This window comes from Mercenaria mercenaria, chromosome 19, assembly GCF_021730395.1.
Source record: "Mercenaria mercenaria strain notata chromosome 19, MADL_Memer_1, whole genome shotgun sequence".
NCBI classification, from domain to species: Eukaryota; Metazoa; Mollusca; class Bivalvia; order Venerida; family Veneridae; genus Mercenaria; species Mercenaria mercenaria.
The window spans coordinates 10,712,677-10,736,758 of NC_069379.1; the positions used below are offsets into that span (position 1 = coordinate 10,712,677).

The 24,082-nt window shown below is 34.1% G+C and overlaps 1 protein-coding gene across 1 annotated transcript; it reads right to left on the bottom strand.

Annotated features, from left to right (window-relative positions):
• Nucleotides 1-246: 246 nt before the first annotated feature.
• LOC128550958 (uncharacterized) lies at nucleotides 247-23,328 on the bottom strand. Its single transcript, XM_053531156.1, has 4 exons — nucleotides 22,754-23,328; nucleotides 20,729-22,072; nucleotides 1,684-2,089; nucleotides 247-1,552 (listed from the first exon to the last, which is right to left on the bottom strand). The coding sequence occupies exons 1-4, from the start codon at nucleotides 23,089-23,091 to the stop codon at nucleotides 734-736; spliced, it is 2,907 nt and encodes a 968-aa protein (XP_053387131.1). The 5' UTR covers nucleotides 23,092-23,328; the 3' UTR covers nucleotides 247-733.
• Between the last annotated feature and the right edge of the window lie 754 nt (nucleotides 23,329-24,082).

Sequence of the window (24,082 nt, forward strand, 5' to 3'; positions counted from 1 at the left end):
ATCGTTTAGTAAAGACTATGGGAGGCATCCGCACAATCATGAAACTAAGATACTTAAATGGCGATAATAAGCATCATTTGGACACAAGTCATTTATAGGCATTCTTCGGCCATGGAATCTCCGTATTAAATTTAAATGAATATGTTGAAAGTGCTGGCAACTGTTATGTTACAATGTAATGTTATTTTGAAATATATTCACATGTTTGCTATTTCATACGACATGATATATACAACGAATTACTAGTGTCTATATTTTTATATTATTTCATAAACAACAACAACAACAACAACAACAACAAAAAAACCATCAGTGTCATAATGCACTACACAGATAACCATTACATATTGCCATGTATAAACCATGAACAAATTCATATAATACGTACATTTTGTTCAGTATACATTTGTGCTGCACTCACAGAATTTGCTCGATATTTTTTCACTGTATTCTCGCATTCCTTGATTTTAGTGAAATAGGGCAATTGATTATACACTGTCAAGAATGTCATGAGCGTCAACTATATTGCATCTTTGATGACACGAATTGATATGACTGGAATTGTTATAACATACAATCCCAAAAAGCTGTCAACGTTCATCATTATTATAGTATATCAGATTAATATGTCCACACTGATTCTGATTTTTTCTCATTTTTATCCTGAAGCAAATCTAGCAATACACAAAATGCATAAGACACCGATGATTGTTAATGGGATATATTTCTGACCTCACGCTAGATCGAATATGTGAATCTTGTCGCTGTTGTTGATCGTAACAACTAGTCGTTTCTGACGTTCATCAAAGCATACTGACCAAATAGAATCCAACCCGTGCGACTTTCTTACAACCTCACCAAGCAGCTTACCGTCTTTTCCGATCTGAATCACGTTTCTTGAAATCCATCCGCAAACAAACACATTTCCTCCTCCATCAGAACATGCCCCTTGTGGTGAACGAAGTTTTCTGTCAGTGAAGCTTGAGATATATGTACCTTCCTTATTGAAAGAAACTAGACCATTTCTAACGTCACAAACGTACACTTTACCGCTGTACCTATCGAAAGTAACATGTCTATTGTTATAAAATATATCATTACCTTTACTATCATGCTTAACAACACTGATGAGTTTTCCAGATACGTTATAAATATACACTGTTTTGCCTTCATCAGTGATATACATACTTCCTTCATTACAGGAAATGCCCGTGCATTGATGGTCAAGTGTAACTTGTCGTGTAATCTTCATCTGATCACAAAGGGAGATAAACTGGATACTTTTGTTGAGCAAACTTACAGCAGCTTCTTTCTTGTTAACACAACATACTGCTCTTGGACTACCAGGCATTCTACAATGGTCAATGATCGAAGCTGTTTGTAATTTAACTCGTTTTAGGGATTTGTTATTGTAATCAGTGAGAAGCAAGTTTCCATTATTATCAAAACAACAGGACCAAATGTCACATGCACCTTTGTCACTTGGAATATTTACCTTTTGTTCGCGCGTCCTTTTTATTTGATAAGTGTCTGTACAGTGATGGTGCAGCTTTTAACATGTCTTTTGACTTCTCCCAGTGACTCTATCTCTGAAAAAACTTTAACAAGTTTTGGATCACCATGAAATGCAAATGATGTTTTGTTTTCTCTTGAAAACGTGTATGCAACGTCAAATATTTCTACGAGATCTTTGTATCCGAGTTTCTCAGAAACAAATCGCTGTGCTTCGTTACTTCCCGACGCTTGCAGAGCGGAAACACGTTTCTGCAGTCTGCTTTCATATTCTGTTATTTTCTGCTTCTTTTCTGCAAGTTCATCCGAAAGCTTCTGGTGTTCATTTTCAATTTTCTTTTTTGAAGCATTTTCAAGTTCACCAAGAATAGTATCTAGCTCCTTTCTCTGCTTTGTAATTTCATCAAGGGCCCTTTCCTTAGCTAGATCTATCTCTGAAAGATCTGTTTCTTTGGTAGTTTTGATTTTTAAGCAGACATTAATCAGGCTGTTAAGTTCTTGGATCAGTGCATCTGTTTTTTTGCTCGCTGCGCTCTCCTTAATGACATCTGTTATACTTGTTACTGAATCACATGACCTAAATAGATATTGATTCATTTCTTATAACATCAATACCATATATTTTGTACACGAGTATTAAATGAAAATCTTTAAACAAGTTTAAGTATTTCAAAAGAAAACATTATCTTAGATGAATTACGTTACATTTTATTTGTTTATATAGATTTTAATTGTTTTATAAAAATAAACATGCTATACAGCCAAAACCAAAATTTTGACCCACTTATAATTTGGAAAATCTTCAAAGTGTGAAAGTTAAATGACAGTTCTTAACTTGAATTATATAAAAGTCCTGGTTGGTTCTGAAATTTTCTACCACAACATTGATAGCGTTTAAACAATATCGAATACACAGTCCAATCAATATGACATTTTCTACCGTCAACACTGAGAGAGAAAAAGGTATATAAGTAATAATTTTAAGCTGTATTCTTAAAACAAAAAATATATTTGTTATATTTATAAAATTGAACGTCGTACAGAAGAAAAAGGACACCCCTCTGTCAATTAAAAATGTCCTTAATACCACACAAAAGTTGCGGATGTGATATATATAGCACAGTGATGGAATAGCGATTCTAAATACATACAACTCCGTTACGGAAGTGATAAAATTTATGACGAAAAGAAAACATAAACCTTACCAATATTTTTTTCTTCTGGCATGGAAACATGGTTTTGAAACTTTATCAAATGTTTAAAACCGTTGAATAAAAAACAATAAAACGAGTAGTCGACAGATTAGAGTACTTCCGTGCAGTGCTAAAGTATTAGAAACCTGTCACCTAACATAAATTCAAAAACAGCACATTTCATTTAAGAGACATCCCTTGAAACATTTCCAACAGTTACCCCCATAAGACTAAACAGCAACTAAACTAAACTACCAAATATGGCATTTATACAAAAACTGTACATACAGCTTGTAAAGGAAGTGATAATACGTTACGGAAACTGTGTTACACACATAGTCCTATATTTAAACTGCTGTGTGTAACAGATTACTGAGCATAATATAAAAATGTCAGGGTTCTTTAGAAACAGTTCAAATGATAAAGCTCTCTCATTAGGCAGGGTTTCTATCCTTATACAAGTTATTCTTGATTTTCTTGTCTTTTCTAAATAATCAATTACTATGTACTCGTCTGTTTTCCTTTATCTTTTTTACATCTTGGACGAACGGGAGTTTGATTTAATCAGAATTTTTTCTCCAGCCATGTCATCATACAACGCAGCCATCCACCTTTCTCATCCCGCAGACAGATTTCTGTGATTGTCAGTAAGAGTAAAAATTGAATTTTTCGGTTACTTTTCTGATATCAGTGCGTTTGTCTTCCATTCTCTGGACAATTCCAATTCACTTTATAATGTTTATAAACCTTTCCTTACTAACATTTTCTGCGTTTTAGTTTGTCACATCAATGTTCGGACGTTCAACATTCAACAGTTTGGATAATAAAATTTGTAAAGATCCTTTGAAAGCAAAGAAAGCAGTCAAGCAGAAAGATAGCAGACTCGGTTCAAATGAGTCTGTTCAAACCATTGTAAGTTATATGTGCAACTATATCTTCTCTGCACAGGGAATAAAAATAGTCAACTTTTTCAAATACAAAAGGAATTTCAGAGAAACCTAATTACAGTAAAATAAGTCTAAGAAAATCTTATTTCAACTACATACATGATAACAAAATTTCTATGTAACCTCCGTAACATATCTTCTTCGTAACAGAATTAAACAAGTACATGTATTCGTCAAAAGCGCATTTTTAAAAAAAAATAAAATTAATATATAAAGTTTCAAGTATTACATAATGAAGAGGACATTACTGAAACCAAAGGAGTCATATTGGGCGCAGGGACAAGGACAATATCAATTCAGTCAGACAAAGTATCCCACCTTCGTAACTGTGTTGTGGGGAAAATAAAGTTCTGTATCACTTTTCTACGGAGACAATAGTTAGAAAAATATATATTTCTTGAATCTGAGTCAGTTTTGTCATGTCTCTTTCGCCAAACTTTCATGTATGAAATTTAAATGTCGCACTGGAATTTACGAAAACGTTATCTCTTTCGTAACGGACACGTTTAAAGGGTCATATTTATTGCAGCAATGTATGTTATGCATTGTTTTACGTTCATTTTAAACTGGAAAGGCAGAGAAAACACATTCTAACACCGTAAAACGTAACCACATGCTCCTCATGTATTAGATTTTCTTTTGTTATATTTATGAACTTATCTCATTCACTTGAAATACTGTTCTGTCAATAATTCTTAATTACACTTAAACGTCTTTGCAGATTAGCCTCTGCTTCCTTCGAGTGGCACTTGTAAAAAACCTTTTTGTGTTTTTCGCATTTCAATAGGCTTTTAGAATTGCTAAGATGTTATGTTACGGAAGGGATAAGTTACGGAAGAGATACAATTATTTGAATAATTGATAACCCTTCGATACCTTGATGACATGTACTGAAAACAAGCCTTCATACTGATGCATTCAAGGTATATGATACAGACATAGAGGGAAAACACCATTGTTATCACGGATATTTGAAGAAGTCCCTGTTACGCAGGAGTAATTTCAAATCGCAACAAAATATAGATGAACTGGAAACGATTTTATCAGAAATATTTACCCATCAAAAAGTAACTAGGGAGTTATTTTGTTAACGTAGAATCATTTACAACAGTTTTTATCACTTTTGTCACATCTATACCTGTTTCAAAATACTTTGTGAATATATTAGTTCATATTACGGTAGGTGAGTACTGTTTTGGGCATCAGTAATATGTATTACCAGGATGAATGCATTTTGTGCTTATGCTATTGAAAATGTCCTTCCGCAATTACAATGAACCCTCTTTCAAAATACTGCATGTAGGTTTGGTGCACAGATGTACTCCTGTGCTATTAACAGAGTTATTGTTTGGTTCAGTATACTTGGCGACATAGTAGAAATGAGCAGAATGCTTATATTTTACATCCTACTGCACATAGAAAGTAGAAAATAGATCGACTGAAGGTATAAAAATACAAATCATTTACCATTGCTAATGTAAGAACTTCTTTAAATTTCAATGTAATTTATTCATCATGTGCTTGTAATAGATGAACAAGAATGCAGGCGACAAGGAATTTTCTAAAGTGGGTCAAATGCTTGGTTTTTACTGCATATAACCAACTTGCAGTACTACTAACTGAACACAATTGATTCATATCTAATAACACCTATACCATGTATTTTGTACATGAGTATCAAATTTTATAGAAAATATTTCAGACGTGTTCTTACATGAATTATTTGTCATATTATTTGTTTACATTGATTATAAATTTCTATATAAACATAAACATTTTAAACAACTAACTTGCAGGACAAAACGTTTTATAAAGGACTGGTAAAATTCTGATACTAGTATTAGTTTATAAAATCTATTGCTGGAGTGTACAGAACCTTGGAAATTTATTCACAAAAACATAAATGATATAAGTATAAATAAAGATTCTAACATAACGCCACATTATCTGATCGGACTTCATTGCCATTTCGTTTCTGTTACAGATCTATAGCTTCAAAATAAAGAAATATTAATATTGTTATGTTGTATTCAGATAGGTTCAAATAGGCAGACATACAGACGTTAGGGACAGATACATACAAATTAAAAGTCAATACCTGTGATATTCAGCTACACATGATGTACAACAGACCTCATCATGATCCCGACAATACATGTCTATTAACTTTGTCTTATGATTGTAACATCTTTCCGTCGGCACCTGCGGCAAGTTGTGCTGATGACTTGAGCTGAAATCGGCTTTATTTAGGAGTTTATGTCCTCTCATGGCGGGGAACATCTTGTGCATGTCCGTGCATGACTGACAGTAATAATCCTGACATTCCACACAATACCTTACAGCTTCCTTATTTTTGTTCTGTTCAGCACAAGGTGAACATGTGAAATCAAATATCTCATCTGACGCATGTACATGTTGCCTCCCAGTAGCCATGTTCTTGTTACCAACAAATAATATTTAAATGTTATCAAAACTATTGCATTTTTGTGGAACAAAATCATTTAGTTTTGATAATATATTTTATAGCAGACGTTTCTTTTCCTTAAAATCTACTTTAGAAGTTCAAATATCCAACACATAATTCGACTTAAACCACTCTTTTGTTTGCTTTAGTTTACCCATTATACTTCTCTGCTGATAACATCAGTATCTCGTCTACTCGTATACCCGCTACAATACGGTTGTACATATTAGATCACAGTTGAAAAATATGTAAAGATGTATCAAATATATAGATCAGTTGTCTACTTTGAATTTTGTCATTGTGTCTACAGAAATATATATTTAAATAATTACGTTACAAAAGTATCTTACAATCAGTTTGATATTTCGTATGGCATTAATTTTTTTATTTAGAAGTGGAATGTTCTAATTCTGCTGATATTACAGGACTTGGTTCTAAGTTTAGGGAGCCCCGCCATCACCCATGTACATTTTTATGACGTAGCGTGGTCTACAAGTGCAGTTTTAAAAATTCTATGTTTTAGATTACGGCAGTCTATGTATTAGTATCGTATGGTCTGGTTTTGTATGCCATATTGTTACAAGTTGTGGGTGAAACTTGAAAGATATTTAGACCTTACACATGGATTAAATATAGCCTCGTTTAATTTCATGTACAATTATATAAATGGATTAAAGCATGTATAATAAATATCATTCCTGTAACATCACATGAATATCAAGTAAATTGCGCCGCCACACTTATCATCATGTCGATAATGTATTTCTGTTGGAAATATATTGTTTTTGAGTTTTATAGATTTCTGACATTACTTTACACGAAAGTGAAAATATTTCCTATAATGTATCGAAATATATGTAAAACTCTTTTATAGACTATTCATAATTTTATAGTTCTTCAATTTCCACATGGATATAATACTCAGAAATACATGGTTAAATAAACGGGATTGGCCTAACGATGAACGTAAATTAAATTGATATTACATCTCCGAAGATAAAAACAGACAGGACAGAGTAACATGTCCTTCATTTATCCTGACTCGCAATTCTGCGAAATTAATATTCGTGGGGGACTAATTTTCGTGGATTGCTTGGTTAAGTCAATCCACAAAATTTAATCCCAATGAACAAGTAAAATTCCCATTCATTTTATGTTCAAAAGTTGAAATTCACGAGTTGATATCCCCACGAAATTGCCGTTTTGACCAAAACCACCAAATTTTATGCCCACGAATTGAAATGATTTTACAGTAGTACGTAACAAAATCTATTGAAACCACTATATAAGTATTTGAAATAAAGCACACAACAGACAGAAAAACATGCTCTTTATTCATCTTGACCCGCAATTGTATGTAACTAAATTTTTTAGAACAACCTTGAGATATGTAATGAAAAAACAAAACATTAAACAGGTAAACATGTCTTTTATTCAGCTTGACTCGCGATTGTACGATACTAAGTTTATTATAACAACCTTGAAATATGTAATGAAAGAACAAACATAAATAGATCAACATGTCATTTATTCATCTTGACTCGCGATTATACGAAGCACTAAGTTTAACAACCTTGATATATAAGTATTCATCTTGAATCGCGATTGTGCTTAATTAAATTTGATAAACAACCTTGAAGTAACAGAGAAGAATGTGCGTTATTCATCCTAGCTCGAAATTACTTAGCTCTGAAAAATAAATGAACTTCTTACAAAATAAAGTGTACATTCCCTCAGATTTTTAAATACGTCAAACCAGTTTATTATATCTGTGATAAATGCTTGATATATCTGCTGGCCATACATAGAGCTCGGGATGTTGAATTCTTCATATAGGGAAACCATCCAGCTGAATTTCGGAAGGTCGGTGGTTCTGCGCAGATGCCAGCCTGTGACGAAAAATTGCACGGAGGAGCTCCTGGGCTCTTCCTCCACCATGACAAGTTGAAAATGGATAAAACCAACAATAATACATTGAACTTCATCCTTGCTTTTAAACATTACTGCTTGCAAGATTGTTTGAATTCGGTTGAGCTGAAAGTCACCTTGGAGGAAATAGACCCTCTCTTGTATAATATCAGGTAACCTGATTTATCTTAAAAGAACCGTAGGTTTTGGACAAGAAAGCTCAACTGCATCATAATATAATGATTTGAATTGAGGGGATGATGCACAAACTAAATGTGGACCGTTACTACTAGGCAACAGCCGCTTAGTTTTAGCAGATTTTACTGACAGTTGAATATACCAAAGAATAGTTTTGTTTAAAATTGGTAAAATCAATTGCTGATTTAGGTAAATAATAATTATATATTTTTAATTTGCATTTTGCAAAGTAATATTTACTAGTTGTAAACAGAACAACAAGACCTTTCTTAAGAAATTCATTAAAGGTAATTGACCAAATGTGCAGTTAAAGTCTACTCCGTGCATACACAAGACAAACGGAAATACTGGTGTTGTAAGATAACGTAAGAGGGTATGAAGATTATGTCTGATATATGTGCTGTGTTTTGTTTATGAAGTTTATTGAATGATTTAGTATAAATATAGCATATATATTTTTCGTAACAAGGTATCTGTATTTTCTGAAAAAAAAAGAAAACAAATTTTACAAAATAATTTCTTATATTCCTGCATATTAGCAACATATCAAATTCTGCATAAACACAACAAGATATTATGTTTCTTAAGTACATTAAATCAGTCGAAATTGCCGTCATTGTGATGACGTTATAATACCGCCCAGTCGCGGAGCTATCTGGAGATAATACCGTGTAGGTGGATTTGTAGAATTTCCGTGCTATGACATAAATATGACTTTTTCGGCATACTCTACCATGAAGATTGACAACAATTTTTGAGCAGAAACCATTTTTGTCAGAAGATCAATGTAACCTCAACCTTTGACCTACTGCGCCAAAAGACGCAGAAACTATTTGCGGTCTCGTTGCCATTCTCATCCTCCTGACTTTTGGTTTGTCAACCACAGAAACAATAGGGGTCATCCGCTGACCAGATTTAATCATCATAGGAAGCCTGACGACCACAGGTCAAAGCGTTCTTATATCATTGAACGGAAATTATTTTTTGTTTCAAGGTCACTATGGCCTTGACCTTTGATCTACTGACTCCAAAACAAAAAGTGTCCTATGAAATTCAATGATTGCAGGCTAAATCGTTCATTAGTTATCGAGCGGAAACTATTATCCGTCTCAAGGACAATGTAACCCTAACATTTATTCTATTAAACCCCGAAAGTAATAGACAAGAGGTACTGACCACAGGCAATCATCGTTTAAAATTTGACAGATATAAGACTAAGCAGTTTCTGTGTATTAACTGGAAACCAAATAGTTTACCTACCGACAGATCGAAGGACCGGCAGACCGATAACTCTTCTTCTGTCATTTTTTTCTGATAAAAAATGTTTAAAGTCCCATCAACAGCAGTGATGATATTCCGACTGGGTGTAAACGACCCTCCTTAGCATAATCTGAAGATATGTAAATTACTTATCACTTACTGTGGTCTGGAACAGCAAACTGCTGAGTACATTCTGCAGAGATGCCCACGAACCAAAGAAAAAGCGTGTGGCCAAACAGCACCCCAATGAAAACCAAAGTGCACGGCAAGAAGGAGGACCTGAAGAAGACGGCATCCTTCATTGCTGGATCAGGGGTGACAGTGTAGGCGGCGAACGCCAAGAAGAAGAAGTACTTAAATAGGATCATCATCATTTCGTAATGAATGTGGAAAGCTCATAATTATGAAACTAAGATACTTACTCGGCTTTAGGAACCAGCAGTTGCGGACAAGTCATTTAAAGTTATTCTTTTGTCATGGAATCCTTGTATCAAAATACATGTAGACTAAATATCTTGAAAGTGTCGGCAACAGTCATGTTATCATGTAAGGTTATTTTATGTTATAATACATAATTGCTATTTTATACAATATGATATATACAACGAATTACTAGTATCTATATTATTTCATAGACAACACAAAGCATAAGTGGCGTAATGTACTACACAGATGACCATTACATTTTGCCAAGTGTAGAAGATAAACAAATTTATATATGTACATTTTCATTATGTTCTTTTGTTTGATCTTTTTTTCACCGTGTAGGGCAAATGACTACATACAAGAACTGTCAAAAGTGATATCATTTTGCAAAAATGAATGTAAATGTCATAAATGTCATCTATATTGGACCTTAGATAAACGAATCGATATGGCTGGAATTTGTAATAGAGACAATTCCAAAATGCTTATCGTGGTCTGTCAGCATTATGTATATGAGTTAAAGTTCACACCTATAGGGAGCATATACTGACAACCGACAATCATCGTGTAAATCCTGTCCGATGTTAGACTAAGCAGGTTCTTGTTATTGATCGGAAACTACTTGTTTTTTTTTTTACCGATAGACCCCCGAACCGAGAAACGTCCGACACCTCTTGTTTGAAGAGAGTATAATAAAACGAAATGACATCTCTTCTTTTTCCAAAAGATGAACACCTGTGGTAATATTGGTGATAATATTGCAAGGGTGCTAAAGACCCTCTCAGCATAATCACAGGTAACGTAAGATACTTAAATAGGATCACCATCAGTTAGTAATGAATATGGGAGGCATCCTCGCAATCATGAAACTAAGATACATGGCGTTAACAAACAGCAGTTAGGCACAAGTCATTTAGCATTCTTTGGCCATGGAATCCCGGTATCAAAATGCACAAAATATGTTGAAACATTGCCGGCAACAGTCATGTTACCATGTAAAGTTATTTCATAATATTATGCTTGTTTACTCTTTTATACAATATAATATTTACATGTCATAGACAGCACAAAATCAGTGGCATAATGAACTACATAGATGACCATTACATTTTTCAAAGTATAGATGATATGTACATTTTCGTGATGTACTTTTGTTCGATCTTTTTTCACCGTGTTCTCGTAGTTCTTGCTATTAAAGTGAAGTAGGGCAATTAACTACATACTACGTACTGTCAGAAGTGAATATCATTTTGGAAATGTCATAAACGTCAACTATATCAACTGGAATTTGTAAAACAGACAATTCCAAAATGCTGTCGCAGTTTGTGTATCATGGTCTGTCAGCATTATGAATACAACTTAATGCTCACACCGATCTCTTTCTAGCCTTTTTCTTCTGGAGCAAACCTGGCAGAACGCCAAATGAACCAAGCACTGATGATAATAAACGGCATATATTTTAGACCTCACTCTACATCAAATATGTTGTCTATCTTGTCGCTGTTGCTGATGCTAATGACTAGTCGCTTACTTTAAATCAAATATGTGAATCTTGTGACTGTTGCTAATGGTAACTCCTAGTCGTTTCTGATGTTCATCAAAACATTCTGAGCAAATGGAACCCAACCTGTGCGACTTTTCTACAACCTAACCAAGTATCTGACCATCGGCTCCAACATAAATCACTTTTTTGGAGCCATACCCACCAACAAAGACACTTCCTCTTCCGTCGGAACATACACCTACTGTTGTATCAAGTATTCCGTCAGTTATACTGGAGATATATTTACCTTAAACCAGTTCGTTTCTATTGTCAATGACGTACACGTTTTCGCTACATCTGTCGAAAGTAACATGTCTGGTCTGCAAAAATATATCATTCCCTTTATTATCATGGTTAACAACTTTGATGAGTTTTCCAGATAAGTTATAAATATACAGTTTTTTGTATCCATCAGTGATATACATATTTCCTTCGTTATAAGCAATGCCCCAGCATGGGTGGACAAGTTTAACTTGTCTTGTAATCTTCATCTGACCACGAAGGGAGATAAACTGGATACTTCTGTTAGTCAGACTAACAGCAGCTTCTTCCTTGTTAACACAACATACTGCTCTTGGATGATCGGACATTCCAAGTGAAGACACGTTTCGACACTGAGGTGGAATTAGTATACTTTAGAAATGGAGGCATCCTCAACTATATGGTCAGAAAAATCCTCAATGCCTCCTAGACGTTAACGGTGCTAAATCAAAAAATAGGCTAGACGATTCATAGTAATAATTTCAATCCTGGTAAATTTTGTTGAAAATTTGTCATATTTTCCTCTCTAATTGTATTATATAACAATTTATAAAAGGGTTCTAATTTGATGGCATTTTCATGACTAAATATTGGTAGATATGTGTTGTGAATGTTTATTGTTAACCAGATGTCAAAGAATCTAAAATGGAATTTATTAGTATGAATTCTTGTTTTGCTCTTGCTACACAGATTTATTTTGATATTTTTTTCATTGATATAAACTGTCTTTTATTTTGATATTATTTTCATTGATATAAGCTATCTAGATGTAAAATGAGACATTTAGAAATTAGTATACTTTAGAAATGGAGGCATCCTCAACTATATGGTCAGAAAAATCCTCAATGCCTCCTAGACGTTAACGGTGCTAAATCAAAAAATAGGCTAGACGATTCATAGTAATAATTTCAATCCTGGTAAATTTTGTTGAAAATTTGTCATATTTTCCTCTCTAATTGTATTATATAACAATTTATAAAAGGGTTCTAATTTGATGGCATTTTCATGACTAAATATTGGTAGATATGTGTTGTGAATGTTTATTGTTAACCAGATGTCAAAGAATCTAAAATGGAATTTATTAGTATGAATTCTTGTTTTGCTCTTGCTACACAGATTTATTTTGATATTTTTTTCATTGATATAAACTGTCTTTTATTTTGATATTATTTTCATTGATATAAGCTATCTAGATGTAAAATGAGACATTTAGAAATTACCGGTAATTTGCTGCTTTTGAAATGTATCAAGAGTTTCTTATATTTTTAGCATGAGCGTTTTATGAAATGATGATATAATTGTATATTTGTATTATAAATTGAACGGAAGAAATTTTGACTTGAGCGTGATCGTGAAGGAATTCCTGAATGATTATTTATCTTTATCCATTGCAGTATTTTATTTCATTGCGTAAATGTTTTATGTAAATTTACACGGCTACTAAACGCTAGCGCCACCACCAAATTGTGGTGATAAGGAAAAGAGCTATCGACATTTCCGTGGTGCAGCTATCGCCCGTTTCTACTTGTAAACAAGTGAGTAAAATTTATATTTTATCTTATTTTTTATTGATAGAACTTTTTCGGAAATCAGAGAATGTAGTTCCGTGTAACAACACTTTAACTACAGGCTGGCTGTAATTTCAAATTGTGGTGCCAGGAGCTTTTCTCCCGAACTTGACAGTGACACATTTTTATATCGGCCAGTATTCGAGCACCATTCTGATGAATAGACATACTGTAAGAACATATCTGTACATGCAAAAGGTGTAGAAATGATAAATAATCATATATGCACACACCATGAATAATAGAATCTCCGGTTAGAAGAAATATACCAGTATTTTGGTGGCGCTATAACTGTAGTGCTGGCGCTATACAGTAGTGGTGGCGCTGTTACGGCATTCAATAATACAAACTGCTGACGCATCCGGAACAAAACAAACACCAATATTCTCTAATTGGTAATTTTCCTGCAAGGAATTATGTTATTAAAGAAAGAAAAACACGATCATAGTTTATTTACCCTTATGAAACATTGTCAAAAAAAACAAAAAAACAATAACATAAAAACGCCTCGGTAGCCTAGTGATCGAACGTCTGCTTCAAGTGCGGGATGTCGTGGGTTCGAGCCCCAGCCGCGTCATACCAAAGACGTAAAGAAAAGGTACTAGTAGCTTCCTTGCTTGGCGCTCAGCATTAAGAGGATTGTGCTAGGACTGGTAAGCCCGGTGTCAGTAAAATGTGACTGGGTGGGGTATCATGCCACGTGTCTACGGCGTGATATTCTAGTGATAAAGTTGGGCATTGTGCTCACTGCTACAAGAAGACACCGTCGTTTATATGACTGAAAAATTGTTGAAAAAGGCGTTAAACCCGAACACGCACACACACGCAAACACACACACACACACAAGAAAAAAAGAGAACAAAATATTCACCGACCCTTGGGACTTTTGTAGTCTTAGTAAATATTTTCCTTTGTTTAAAATGAAGACGTTAGGGATGTTACATATATCTCATTTCAATTCATGCATGACCAGACCGAGTCTGCTGTCATGTTTGTCGGTTTCAGTCCATGCTTCCAAAGCATCTTTTCACAAAATATATCACATTGTAAAGATAAATGATAATCTCAAGTGGCACCGCTAGACCGCTCACGTAAATTGAAAGATCCACGTATTTACATTGTAACAGACAGAAATTTTACAATTAATTCAAGTCCTCGATTTCAACAACCATGAAAAGCCACGCTATGGGATTTTCATACATTATAGCGCCACCACTTTAAAAAATAATGGTGTTTTTTCTTTTTACTGTGTTTTTCGTAATTATTTGGTGTGCGGGATAACGTGTAATTCTTTTCCACACCATTTGCATGCGCAGGTATGTTCTTACAGTGTGTCTGTTCATCGGAATGGTGCTCGAATACTGACCGATATGAAAATGTGTCACTGTAAGATTCGGGAGAAAAGCTCCTGGCACCACAATCTGCATCATATTTTAATGAAATTACAGCCAACCTGCAGTTAAAGTGTTGTTACACAGAACTACATTCTTCGATTTTCGAAAAAAGTTCTATCAATAAAAGCATAAAATAAAATATAAATTTTACTCACTTGTTTACAAGTAGAAACGGGCGATAGCTGCAGTACGGAAATGTCGATAGCGCTTTTCCTTATCACCACAATTTGGTGGTGGCGCTAGCGTTTAGTACCCGTGATTTATTATTTCATTTTTTGGTGTAAATGTGTTACAATGAACTGTATAAAAGTAATGTTTACTTGCGCTTGTTAGAAGTTATATTATGCCCAAATCGTATAGAAGAAAAATCATAAACAAGAACTACCCAGTATCTTTGTCAGCAGGAAATAAACACATTTGAGTGTATATGTAAATGTATAACTAATAAACATAGTATAAATTTGCATTATCACTTAAAAAAAAACAGTCAGTTTTTAACCAAATGACTGTTATTACAAGACATTTAATTCTCTACATACACAAGTAGGTTATATATTTGGCCAAGTTAGGTATATTTGATAAGATTTTTCAACATTTGAAATTAATATGTAATGATAAGATATGCTAGTGAAATAACTGTTAGATGACATGATATAGTTTAGTATGATGACTAATGTTTAAACTTGATTTAACTGGGATGATAACTGTCATTTCAAATGCATTGGGTTTAATAATTTAATATATAACATGAAATGATAACTTGATTTAGTTAAAATGATAACTATCATTTCAAATGCATTGGGTATTAATAATAACTATGTAGTGACTAATAACTTGATTTAGTTAGTACAATAGCTATCATCTCAGATGCAGCTGGTTTAGTATTAGCTATATAAGACTAATTAAATGGATGTAGTTTTTGTATATTTTGTGGGGGTATATATACATTGCATTGAAATAGAAAATGTCGCAACATATCACAATTTGAAGTAATTACAAAAAGTTTTCCATCAGACAAATAATTAAAAAGAATACGATTTTGTAAAGATTCTATGTAGTAATAACATTTCTATAAAAGCTAAGTGAAAACTAATAATTCTTTAGAATACTTGTGTAATAATAAATTTTTTATAAAAATTGTAAGTGAAACTAATAATTCTGTGGAAGACTTGTGTACTAATAACATTTCTATAAAAATCTTATGTAAAAATTAATCATTATTTTGATCGAAAAATGATTATTTTGTAGAGTATTTATGTATTAATAACAAATTGGATACTTTGAAACACAGCTACAGATTAAAGCCTAAATTTAAGTTCCATTTCTTTCTAGTGCACATAGACCAATGGTATAATTCACTGAAATTCCTCATTTTTTCATATTATTTATGGTACATAATGTGATTTGGAACTGTTTCAACATTAGTTCCCTTTTTGTTTGCTGTATTTACTTAATCTCTAAATCATGATTGTGTATAATTGGTACTTAATTGGATTTAGTGACACATCATATGTCTTTATTGTCTTGGCAGAAAATAAACAGGCATTTGGTGTATTTAGCATTTACTAGAAACATACAGTATTTTATTACACGCATTTTAAAATAGACATTTTAAAGAATAAACTATGTTTGAATTAAGACCATCTGCATGAAGACTACCTTTAGCTGGGCATTAATTGTCAACATTTTTATTTGAATACTTTATTCACGTATACAAGTTGTAATTGTATTAAGTTAGATGTTGTTCTGTGAAAAAATGCCTGTTTGAATTGTCATGTATCTATACAGAAATGAAATAGGAAACAGAGACATTTCTAATACTACTGAATTGAAAAAAAGAAGAAAGATTTGCTTCCATAACTCATTTTTTATGTAAATGGGGTGTACAATCTAAGACTTTTTGTCTGGTTTTGCGCCATAAAACCCCAATTAACAATAGAAAATCAAAACAGATTCTTAGCACTGGAAAAACGTAGAATTCTTTATTTGTAGAGAAAATTGAACTTTCCATCAAATATTGTTGTAGAAAAATAAATAGTGTTTAAGAGGTAATGAATTTCGTGTTTGTGTGGTCATTTATTGTAAGTGGATTTAGAAATATGAGGCATTGTATTTAGAGTTATGGAACTTCTCTCTTAAATATTAGGAGGTTCATCTTTATTGTTGCCCTTGAAACAATATTTGCTGTGGATAAAATCCATACATAAATTTGATTCAATAAAATGATTTTTTTATGCGCATACGTTTGGTCTTTATTTGAAGTCATTGATGTTAGTTTATTAAAAAAAACTAGCCGCACATACAGTAAAATTCTGTCCGCCTGAATTTTTTGTGCATTGAGCTGACCAAAACTTTGTAAGCTTGGAAAATTTAAATTCAGGGGGACTCTGTGGCCGAGTGGTTAAGGTTGCTGACATGTAATCACTTGCTCGTCACATTTGTGGGTTCGACTTCATCTTTATGTTGTAGAAGTTTTTCATTTTAGGAAGCTATTCAGTGGAGTGGTTTTACACAGGTGCCCGTCCCAGTGTGAAATAATACACTATGGGGCACTTGGAGGCTTCCCCAACCATGAAAAGGTGGAAATTCGCTATATGAATCATAATTGCGTCTGTGTAACTTCACAATAGGAAGAATTTCGTCATACGAATGGCCGAACTATGGCACTTGGAGGCTTCCCCAACCATGAAAAGGTGGAAATTCGCCATATGAATCATAATTGCGTCTGTGTAACTTCACGATAGGAAGAGTTTCGTCATACGAATGGCCGAACTATGGCACTTGGAGGCTTCCCCAACCATGAAAAGGTGGAAATTTGCTATATGAATCAAAATTGTCCTCTTCTGATTTATTTGGGGAAGTTGACAGTTACTTGCGGAGAACAGGTTTGTACTGGTACAAAATCCAGAAACACTGGTTAGGTTAACTACCCGCCGTTACATAACTGAAATACTGTTCGAAAACGGCACAAAACCCAAAAACGACAAAAAAAACAAAACAAAACAAAACAAAAACAACAAAAAACAACAACTTAAAATACTATAGGTATCATAAAAACAACACATTTTATTTAAAAAATAACTTTTCAGATACCTAGTCGTCAAATCCATTAGTATCAATTCTACATATTTAACTATGATATCCAAAAAATGTAAATCCCGTCTTTAAATATATTTTTATAAAGCCACAATGTTAATATCTTAAATGTTAAAACTGGTAATTATTTTGTAACTAGGAAATACGGGAATGTTTTTCATGAATATTTAACCTAGCTTCTGCCATATCCTCAGACAACTTCCTATTTAAAGCATCGTGGAAGGTTCAAGCATTTTCATATATCATCAAGAATAAAAAGATTTTGGAAAAAAACAACAACAGAATAACATAGACTCAAAAATAATGTTAACACCCTGTTGATGAAATCTAGAAAAACAACTGAATATGAATAACATACTGATATATATGATGCCGTGTTGGAATACATGTAACTTATTTTCATTACAGTAAACTATGAGTCATCAATAAAAAAATAAAATGAAGCATAATGAGGAATAACATGAGCATAATATTATAAAAACAAGTTATTCCAACATGTTGAATCTTTAACACGTAATTGTTACCAAAGGCAATATATGTATATAAACCACAGAAAGTATACTGTATATATGTATATGTATATGATTGATGTGTACACAAAATAATAAACAGACAACAATATTTATTAATATATTCCATGTCAAAGGAAATTTGTTGAGATTTTATAACTTTTGATAAAAGTTGCATGCACAAAACGTGATATTAACAGTATCAGAGACTCTTAGAAGTGCAGCATCCTCAAAACAAAAACAAAATGCATTTTTTTCTTTTATAAATAAGCAAATTTGATCTACATTTTTACATTTATATGAATTAAGCATGCAAGGGATCATTTGCAGCCTCTTTCAGAAACAAAAACATTGATAATAGACGCCGAAGAATACATTTTTAAAGAGGTTTAATTCCAGGTTTAAAACTAATTATTGTCGACTCATGAACAATGACATATTGAAAGTCATCTGACGACTCTTCATGGCGGGAGAATACCTCCAGATGTTCCCAGGAGATAAAATTCATCTTGTTGATTGGAGGGTGGATGGGGGGGGGGGGGGGGGAGCGGGGAGGGCTCCATGGCCGAGTTGTTAATGTCGCTGACTTCAAATCACTTGCCTCTCATCGATGTGACTTGGAGCTTTACTCGGAAAGTTGAATTTTTCATGTGAGGAAGCCATCCAGCTGGCTTAAGGAAGGTCGGTGGTTCTAATCAGGTGCCCGCTCGTGATGAAATAATGCACGAAGGGGCACCTGGGGTCTTCCTCCACCAATAAAGCTGGATAGGCACCGTATGACCTATAATTGTGTCGGTGCGACGTTAAACCCAACAAAATAAATAAATATCATCTTGATGGATCAAGCAGCCATTAACAAGCCAGTGTTCGGGGTCATGAGAGAACCTGGATTTCCGTATCGGTCACTATTTTTAATAATCCGTAAAATGTATGGATTGTGTTGGATTCCAAATTTTAATCAGCAAACTGGAAACTAAAGGCAGGCTCTAAGGTTTAAAAAATGTTGGAAACAAAATTTGTATAAATAGGAGCTGTTTATAAAACACATTTACCGACACGATGGCCTGTCAGAGACGAGTGAATGCGTTATTTTGTATGTTGTGACCTTGAGCTTTACCCAAATGACGTCGAAACAACGGGGTTCGTCTGATGATTATTGTGAGACCGTTTTCACCTTGAAGGTCAATGTGACCTCGACGTTTGAACCACTGACCCCATAACATGGAAGAACCTTATTCGGTATGGAGGTCGCTATGATCTTGAATTTTTACTTGCCAACATTAGGTGTCCTGTACTGACCAGAGCCAATCATCCTATGAAACTTGATGACAATAGGTCAAACTGTCCTCAGTTATTTAGTGGAAACGTGTTTTGGTATTAAGGTCACTGAGAATTTGACCTCTGACATATTGACCCTTATAAAGGGATCATTTACAAACCATAGGCTATCTTCCAATGAATTTGGCGTTCTTTATTTAATGATTGGAAACTGTTATCAGTCTTGAAGTTACTTTGACCTTGAACTTTGGCCTAGTGATCCTCCAATAAAATGAGTGTACATGCTAACCTTTAGTAATCATCGAAAAAACCAAATGGTTTAAGAAATGATTGACAAAAGGACCGACAAACAGAAAGCTCCTCGCTCGTCTTCGAAGCGGGTATGATAAAATAATTTTCTGTTAAGGAAGTCACATCAAAAACTGTAAAAAACACCCTAAGTATAATCGCAGGTTACGTCAGATACTTAAATTGGGTGATCATCGCTTCGTAATGAATATGGGGGACATCCTCATAGTTATGAAACTAAGGTACTTGCACGACTAAGTCATGTAAAGGCATTCTTTGGCCTTGGAATTCCCGTATGAAACGAAATAAAAGCGTCGGCTACAGTCATGTTACCACCTAAGGTTATTTTGAAATATATATACATGTTTGCTAGATTACACAATATAATATATGCAACGAGTTACTAGTATCTATATAATATCATGTCATAAACAACATAAAACATCAGTGGCATATTGCATTACACAGATGACCATTACACTTTGCAAAGTATAGAAATGAACAAATTCATATACAAATGTATATACATTTTGTTTAGAATACACATGTGATGTTTTTCACCGTGTTCTCGTAGTCCTTGTTTTTTTAAAGAAGTATGGCAATTGATTATACACTGTCAAAAATGTCATGAACGTCAACTATATTGCATCTTCGATGACATGAAGCGATAAGACTGGAATTGTTATAACAGACAATCCCAAAAAGCTGTCACAGTTCATCATTATTATGGTATATCAGATTTACGTGTCCACACTGATACTGATTTCCTTCTGATTATTAATATACCCCATTAACAATCATCAGTGTCTTATTTATTTTGTGTACTGCTAAATTTGTTTCAGGATAAAGGTTAGAAGGAGATCGGTATATTTCAGACCTCACCCAAGATCGAATATGTGAACCATGTTGCTCTTGTCGACGGTAACAACTAGTCGTTTCTGACGTTCATCAAAGCATACTGACGAAATATAACCCAACCCGTGCGACTTTCTTACAACTTCGCCAAACAGCTTTCCATCTGTTCCAATTTGAATTACGTTTCTTGAACCCCATCCGCAAACAAAAATATTTCCCCCTCTATCAGAACATGCCCCTTGTGGTAAACTAAGTATACTGTCAGTGAAGCTTGAGATATATGTACCTTCCTTATTGAAAGAAACTAGACCGTTTATAACGTCACAAACGTACACCTTACCGCTGTCGAAAGTAACATGCCTATTGTTATAAAATATATCATTCCCTTTATTATCATGATTAACAACACTGATGAGTTTTCCAGATAAGCTATAAATATACAGTGTTTTGTATCTATCAGTGATATACATACTTCCTTCATTACAGGAAATACCCCAGCATGGGTGGTCAAGTGTAATTTGTCGTGTTATCTTCATCTGATCACGAAGGGAGACAAACTGGATACTTCTGTTGATTAGACTTACAGCAGCTTCTTCCTTGTTAACACAACATACTGCTCTTGGACTGCTAGGCATTCTACAATGGTCAGTGACCGAAGCTGTTTGTAAGCTTACTCGTTTTAGGGAATTGTTATCGTAATCAGTCAGAAGCAAGTTTCCCTTATCATCAAAACAACAGGACAAAATGTCACATGCACCTTTGTCACTCGGAATATTTACATTTTGTTCACGTGTCCTTTTTATTTGATAAAGTGACTGTACAGGGATGGTGCAGCTTTTAACTTGTCGTTTGACCTCTCCGAGTGACTCCATCCCTGAAAAGACTTGAACAAGTTTTGGATCACCATGAAATGCAAATGATGTTTTGGTTTCTCTTGTAAACGTGTATGCATCTTTAGATATGTCTACGAGGTCTTTGCGTCCTAGTTTCTCAGAAACAAATCTTTGTGCTTCGTTACTTCCCGACGCTTGCAGAGCGGAAACACTTTTCTGCAGTCTGCTTTCATACTCTGTTATTTTCTGCTTCTCTTCTGCAGATTCATCCGAGAGCTTCTTGTGTTCATTTTCAATTTTCTGTTTTGAAGCATTTTCAAGTTCATCAAGAGTATCTAGCTCCTTTCTTTGCTTTTTCATTTCATCAAGGGCTGTTTCCTTTGCTAAAGCTATTTCTGAAAGATCTTTTTCTTTGGTTGTTTTGATTTCTAAGCAGACATTAATCAATGTGTTAAGTTCTTGGATTAATTCATCTTTTTCTTTCCTCGCTCCTCTGTTCTTAATGACATCTGTTATACTTGTTACCGAATCACATGACCTAAATAGATATTGATTCATATCTATTAACATTAATACCATATATTTTGTATTGAGTATTAAATGAAAGTCTTTTAACATTTCAGACCTATTCGTACATGAATTATTTAACATTTTATTTGCTTATATTGATTTTAATTGTTTTATTAGCATAAACATGGTATATAACCAACTTGAAGTACTAAAAGTGTTATGAAGGACGGTAAAATGTTAATACTAGGTTTTTAGTATCTATTGCTGCAGTCTACAGAACTATGGTGATTAATTTACAAATGACATAAATGCTGTAAGTGTAACTAAAGATTCTAACATAATTACTTGATCAGACTTCATTTCCATTTGAGTCGTGCCATGAGAAAACCAACATAGTGGCTTTGCGACCAGCATGGATCCAGACCAGCCTGCACATCCGCGCAGTCTGGTCAGGATCCATGCTGTTCGCTTTCAAAGCCTATTGCTATTAGAGAAACTCTTAGCGAACAGCATGGATGCAGAACAGACTGCACGGATGCGCAGGCTGGTCTGGATCCATGCTGGTCGCAAAGCCACTATGTTGATTTTCTCATGGCACGGCTCATTTCATTTATGCATTAATGTTCAGATCTATAGCTATATTGTTATTCTAATTTTGTATTCAGATAGGTAAATCGTACCCAGACACAGACAAATAAAAAGTTGATACCTGTGATTTTCAGCTACACACGAAGTACAACAGACCTCATCATGATCCCGACAATACATGTCTATTAACTTTGTCTTATGATTGTGACATCTTTCCGTCGGCACCTGCGGCAAGTTTTGCTGATGACTTGACGAACTAAAATCGGCTTTATTGAGGAGTTTATGTCCTCTCATGGCGGGGAACATCTTGTGCATGTCCGCGCATGATTGACAGTAATAATCCTGACATTCCACACAATACCTTACAGCTTCGCTATTTTTGTTCTGTTCCGCACAAGGTGAACATGTAAAATCAAATATCTCATCCGACGTATGTACATGCAATCCCCCAGTTGCCATTTTCTCGTTATCAACTTATATTTTAGTGTTATCAAAACGAAACTATTGCATTATTGTATAACAAGATTATTTAGTTGTTTTATAATACTTTCTGTAGCGGACGTTTCTTTTCCTTAAAATCCAGCTTAAAAGTTAAAATATTCAACACGTAATTTGACTTAACAACCACCTATTTGTTTGCTTTAGTTTACCCATTATACTTCCTAGCTGATAACGGTCATATTACAAAATCAATATATCACGTGTATACCCACGGTGAAACACCGTTGTCTCGTTTGAATTTTATCATTGTGTGTACAGAAATATGTACTTAAATAATTATGTCCTACGATCAGTTTTATACGGTGGCGTGTTTAGGACATATGTTATTTTTTTTAAGATTAAATTATCACGTGCGCACGACATCTTATCTTGAGAGATCAACATCTTATTACGTGTGCACGACATCTTATCTTGAGAGATCAACATCTTATCTCGTGCGCACGACATCTTATCTTGAACAATCAACATCTTATCTCGAGCGATCAACATATTATCTTGAGCGATCAACATCTTATCTTGAGAGATCAACATCTTATCTCGTGCGCACGAAATCTTATCTTGAGCGATCAACATCTTATCTTGAGCGATCAACATATTATCTTGAGCGATCAACATCTTATCTCCAGCGATCAACTTCTTATCTCAAGCGATCAACATATTATCCTGAGCGATCAACATATGATCTTGAGCGATCAACAAATTATCTCGAGCGATCAACATATTATCTAGAGCGATCAACATCTTATCTCGAGCGATCAACATATTATCTTGAGCGATTAACATATTATCTTGAGCGATCAACATCTTATCTCCGGCGATCAACTTCTTATCTCAAGCGATCAACATATTATCCTGAGCGATCAACATATAATCTTAAGGGATCAACATCTTATCTCGAGCGATCAACATATTATCTTGAGCGATCAACATCTTATCTCGAGCGATCAAC